This window comes from Gobio gobio (genome assembly GCF_949357685.1).
Source record: "Gobio gobio genome assembly, chromosome: 20".
Taxonomy (NCBI): Eukaryota; Metazoa; Chordata; class Actinopteri; order Cypriniformes; family Gobionidae; genus Gobio; species Gobio gobio.
This window is the reverse complement of record NC_137113.1, coordinates 35,130,734-35,136,904: the sequence shown is the minus strand read 5'-3', so window position 1 is coordinate 35,136,904 and position 6,171 is coordinate 35,130,734. Positions and strand designations below refer to the sequence as shown.

Genomic DNA, 6,171 nt, shown 5'->3' with positions numbered 1-6,171 from the left:
CCAGAACACGCTCCCCTCAGCCGGGACTGAGTGGCAAAAGAGCTGCTGCATGACTGGAGTTAATAGGGGAAAACGTGAGTAAAACAAACGGTTATCAATTTAAACTAAAGGTTGGACTTGATACAGTGTTCCTTACAAGTGAGAAGGTTGGACTTGATACAGTGTTCCTTATAACTGATCAAAGATCCAGTGATCCATGGATATTGACATGCGGCCAGGAATCATGTTTTCATGACATTTATATTAGCCTGATTTCGATACATAAATATTTATCACTGTCAGTCATGCGGATGGGCCTATGTATTGAAGCGTGCACATGGCCGCTTGTCAAGCATGGGAAAAAAAGCTTTATTCAAATTCTGAATATTTTATAGGCCTATTATTTATTTTATCGCTTAGACAGTGCGTAATGAGCACTCCCTTTATACTCACTAAAAGTTTGTGACAGGATGTCCATGGGGACCAAAACCCCACACACCTCCCACCCCCGATTTGGCGCCGGGCCTGGTTTTGTGTGTTTTTCGAGGCATTAACTCTGAAAACCAATGCTGCCTCTTTTTCCCACTCAGTAGGCGTACTCGCAGTCACTCCGGCTGACGGTGACGTTACGTGCATACCCTCTCTATACTTACCATCTACCTGTTTGAATAAAGACTGTTTATTGTTACTACTTTTGCGAGTCTGTTTTCTGACAAATAGCAAAAAGTGCTATTATAATTATCCTATTTGTGATGGATGTTTTCTTAATCTAAATTTGAATCTTTGCCAATTTTTTTACTTTGCCTCTTTGTTCTTTGTATCATTGCTTTCTGTTTATTATTTTTTTTTCTGTTACGCTATTGTCACAGTTGCATTCAGTTTGGACATTGTATTCATTTGCACAGTTTCTCCCTCGTCTTGTTTGTTGTTGTCACTCATCTGGTTCGTCATTCAGTTCAGGGGGGTTTCCAGAAAGCATGGTTAACTTCCTGTCACACATACCCTGAACTCTCGGTTGATTAACCTAAATATTGCTTACTTGAGGTATGCTGGTTCCAAAAATGTGAGCAAGTTCAGAGAACCTAGAGTATGTTCCCGGTTAACACATAAGACATTCTCAACTGAGCAAGAAAATGTAGTTATATTAATATAACTATATTAATTATATAGGCTAACACGCATCTAAATACCTCTTAAGCAAACTAATCCTGGAACATAACTTGCTCCGGAGGAGGGAGTGAGTTGCTATGGCTACTTACATACCATGAAAGTTACCTCCGTTTTTAGAACTGAAAGTTGAGGTTATCTGCTTTCTTACTCTTAAACATTCCCAGGAATGTCACATAACCTGCTTTCTTGATTACCCTCAGGTGTGTGTGATTGATTATACTTTTTTTGCATGTGTATTTAAGTTCCCTTGTTTCTGTTTATTGTTGTCAGGTCACGTCAATGTTTGGATGTGTTAGGCTACTCTCTTCATGTGGATCTTCCCTGTGGATTTATTAAAGACTGCATATTTACCTTTACCTTCGTTTTCGTGTGTGTTTTAGCAACCCAATCCAGTAAAGAATCGCCCACAAGCTGCACGCACAATAAAGCCCTGCTTCCTCGTTGAGCAGCTTCATAGTTTTGTTTCCTTCAATGGATTGTACATTCTAAAAAATTCTGGGTTTCATCCTTTTATCTTCGCAAGAACTTTGTCATATAAACCTAAGCATTTTTGTTCTATTTTAGTACTGTTGATTAAATACAGCATCAACAATTAAACACGCATAAGCATGTGCATTACTCATGTATAATTCAGTGACTCTAAGAGCATAAGTAGCATAAATAGCTGTTATTATACATAGCTGTTCAAAAAATATGAACATGGAAAATATACAAAAGCATTTTGACATTAGGTAATCCATGAATATATTTACTATGAAATGGATTGATATTTGTTTTATTTAACAGCAAAAGCCCAGGCAGATGCAGCATCAAAATGGGAATGCCAAAGCAAAGGTCACCAGCATGGGTGGAAAAAGTCCTTCAATCTGAAATGGCTGTTAAAAAAAAGGAACACATTAGAAAAGAAGAATCTGTCATATTGTTTTCATTACAGATCGACCAACTTTTTTTTCCTTATAATGTGATATATAAGATTTTTTCCTGATAATGATCTGCTTTTTGAAAAGATAATAATTCAGTAATAATGATTAAATAAATAATGTTTAGTTATTTGTATTATTATTATTTCTATAATGTTAGGGCAATTATAGTTAACTAAAACTAATACCATAAAAACTATTTTGTTACTTAAAATAATAAAACAAATGTTATTCCTTTTATTTAAGCTTTTATTTAAAAATTAAAATTAAAAAATTAAAACTCATTTTCATTTAGTTTATATATATTTATTTTTAAACAGTTAACTGCAATAACTGTTTAAACTGGCAGTGTTCAGAGGCCTGTTGCATGAAGTTTCAAACTTCATGAGTTTCAAACACAAACGTACAAAAACTTACAAATCCAACCTGGTTTAGTAGATCAGGGGCCTATAACATGAAGCTAGGTATGGTTTAGGTGGAACCAGTTTTTGGAACCAACCCTGGGTTTTAGGCACCATGAAAGTGGCTCATTATTTAGGTGTTAAAGGGATAGTTCACCCAAAAATGAAGATGATCCCATAATTTACTCACCCTCAAGTCATCCTAGGTGTATATGACATTCTTCTTTCAGACGAATACAATCAGAGACAATATGAAAAAAAATGTCCTGGCTAATCCAAGCATTATAATGGCAGTGAATGGCAGTCCAAAATCTGAAGCCCAAAAAAGTGTATCCATCCATTATAAAAGTAATCCACACGGATCTGGGGGGTTAATAAAGGCCTTCTGAAGCAAATCAATGGGTTTGTGTGAGAAAAATATCCATATTTAAAACTTTATAAAGTAAAATATCTAGCTTTCAGCAGACCACCTTCTGGATTCAACTCACGAAGAAAGTGTAACGTCTCTCGCTACGTCCGACGTAATCGACGTAAAAGTTGAATATGGAAGGCCTGAAGCTATATCAATAGATATTTTCTATTGCTGTGTAAATGCATTTAAATACTTCATATTCTTCAATCTCTTGATCTTCGACAGAAAATAGAATTTAATTTTGCTGATTCTTCCACGAGATATGAATCGCAGTTTCAAGGCATGTGATTTGCTGTTCGCTACTGATGTCACAGTTTCATGTGCACATGAAAATCAGGATCAAAGTCTCAGTTGACAGAGCAGGGACGTCGTTTGGCTTTTAGGGGGGCTGAAGCTACCCCAAAAATGTTCCTAAGCCCCCCTAAATGATAATAAGAACAACAATAACAATTTGATTTATCAATAACCGTATCCTCATTCATATTTAGACGCAAGAAATGATATATACCCAGCTACAAAAAAATAGCCGAAAAGTCGGAAGTTGGACAGAAGTACAAAGAGTCGTTGTGCTATCAAGATGATGCACCGCGTCTCGTTGCATTGGTGTGAACTGTGGCAGCTTTCAGAGCGTTGCAGACCGGAGCGCTCCTGCAAGTAACTGCCTGGAGGATTCATCTCGTCTCGTCGTTACCAAGGTTATAGTCGTTAACGAAAAGAATGAAAAAATGAAAACTAGGTGGGTTGTCGTAAACTGAAATAAAAATAAAAACGAGGCATTACAAAAAAACGATAACTCACCAAAACTGTAATGTGTGTTTGGCAAAACTAACTAAAATAAAATTATAGATTAAATGTCCTTAGTTTTCGTCTTTATCAATGTCTTTCATACAGCAAATAACGTTAAGCTGCATTTCCTTTCCCTGCGTCTGTCACTCACGCATTTCCCTGCGTCTCTCACTCACGCGTCATTGCTTAGTAACTCATCAGGAGCAAAGTCTGGCCTAAGAAAATTCCCCCATGCAGCTTTGATGTGTCTGAAAGCTAACATTACAGTAACTTGTCTTTAGCAGAGTAGAAATGGAAGAAGAGGATTTGTCTGTCACTTTTTACTTGTTAACATCTTGGTTTCTTGACTGGTTGTTGACATAAGTGTAACTCTAGATGTGAGTGCAAAGATTTTGCAAACGCAAGTTACAAATACCCTGGGGGCTGAGCCCCCCCGTCTTCCAATCCTAGTGACGTCCCTGTGACAGAGAAAGCTGATGATCAGCATCATAGTACCAACAAAGCCTGATTGAATTGGTTTGGTTTGATCAACTTTAAACTAATCCTGTAAGTTCAACTTCCATCATGGTATAGGCCCAACGGGCTCACAATGCTCGGTATAAACGTTCTCTGTCAACTCAGGGTTTGATCCAGAGTTTGTGGTAAACAGAAAGTGTGTGCACCTGAAAGTGATGTGCTGCAAACAGCCAATCACACGGAACATGGAGAGCATCAGTTCTCAGACTCACTTCTCACAAGAGAGCAGGGATCGGCAGGGATCCTGCAGAGCCCCCTGAAGCCCTTTGAAACTGCATTGATTTGGATCTTCAACCTGTTGGTTGCAACTGAAATGCATTATGCGAAGACTAATCCTGGAATGTTTTCCTAAAAAAACGTAATTTCTTTTCGATTGAAGAAAGAAAGACATGAACATCTTGGATGAGATGGGGGTGAGTAAATTATCAGGAAATTTTCATTTTGATGTGAACTAATCCTTTAAAGGGATCCCCTGGTGTTCAGACTTGTATGGCTTAATATAACATAAATTATGTCTCTTACTGAAATATGTAATAGAAAGCCCATGAAAGATCTGGTTTCACTCTGCAATAAACTGGCGCTCCCCTTAGCTATTTTTACCACAACACAACTCGAAAAATGTTTCAGAGTTTTGAAAAAACAATTAATTGTAATTGCAGGGGCTGCACTCGTCAGTCTTCACAACAGCGCCGAATCTGAAATCGCCCCCTAAAACCTCAATCACTATCCCTACGTTAGTCCATTAATACAGTTCACTTGATGAGTGAATGAAAACGAGTGAGTTACACTCATTCGGACAGCCGTTGCGTGTATGTCAGCTGTACACTCGGTATTGCAGTGCAATGTGGGATTGAATGAGTGCACTCAATTATGTCCACTATGGTTTCGGACACCACTAAAAATGGCTGTCTCTCAAATAATGCCCTATTTGAGGGTATAGGGGGCGATTTCGGATTCAGCCAGGGAGAGTGCTGGCCTGCCGAATCAGAACCAGGTGACAAATTAGGCAAATCAACCCTCATGTATAAAATTACAGCTGATTGAGAGTGTGTGTGCACGCGCTGATCTGTTGGTGTGTGTGTTTGAAATGCAATTACAAAGCAATTCATTGGTTTTGTTTAACTCTGAAACATTTTTCGAGTTGTGTTGTGGTAAAAATAGCTAAGGGGAACGCCAGTTGATTGCCGAGTGCAACCATTCTACGTCATCGGCATAGAACGCACACAAAATGGCGCCGCCCATTGTCCAAATATGTTGTGGATTTTTTAACGGGTTTTCTTTCACGGGTTTTCTAACATACATATTTCAGTAAGAGACATAATTGATGTTATATTACGCCATTCAAGTCTTAACACCAGGGGATCCCTTTAAAGGGTTAGGTCACTCAAAAATGTAAATTCTGTCATTAATTACTCACCCTCATGTCGTTCCAAACCCGCAAGACCTTCGTTCATCTTCGGAACACAAATGAAGATATTTTTTATGAAATCCGAGAGCTCTCTGACCTCTCTATAGACAGCTATTTAATTAACACTTTCAAGGTCCAGAAAGGTTAAAATTTATTTATAACTATTTGTTAAAATAGTCCATGTGACTCCAGTGGTTCAACCTTAATTTTATGAAGCATTGAGAATACTTTTTGTGTGCAAAAAAAACTAAAATAACGACTTTATTCACAAATCTCTTCTCGTCTGTGCCAGTCTCCTACGCTGTTTACGTTTGGAGCGACATGAGGGTGAGAAATTGACAGAGCTTCCCCAACCCTAAACTTTCCATTAAAATAATGTAAATAATGAATATATATATATTTTTTTAAATTACACAATATTGATGTGCACATAAGTCATGGGGGGTATTCCAGAAAGCAAGTTATGTGACACACCCGGGTATGTTTAAGAGTAAGTAAGCAGAAAGCCTCAACTTTCAGTTCCATAAACGGAGGTAACTTTCAGGGTATGCAAGTAGCCATAGCAACTCACTCTCTGAA

At 37.9% G+C, this 6,171-nt stretch overlaps 1 protein-coding gene across 1 annotated transcript in view; it reads right to left on the bottom strand.

Moving 5' to 3' along the window:
• Nucleotides 1–1,958: 1,958 nt before the first annotated feature.
• btbd16 (BTB (POZ) domain containing 16) overlaps nucleotides 1,959–6,171 on the bottom strand; it is a gene marked incomplete at both ends in the record, with an annotated part of 44,245 nt that continues 40,032 nt past the window's right edge. The window contains one exon of the mRNA XM_079846318.1: nucleotides 1,959–2,024. Coding sequence (XP_079702444.1) covers nucleotides 1,959–2,024 — 66 coding nt within the window. The remainder of the gene's footprint in view (nucleotides 2,025–6,171) is intronic.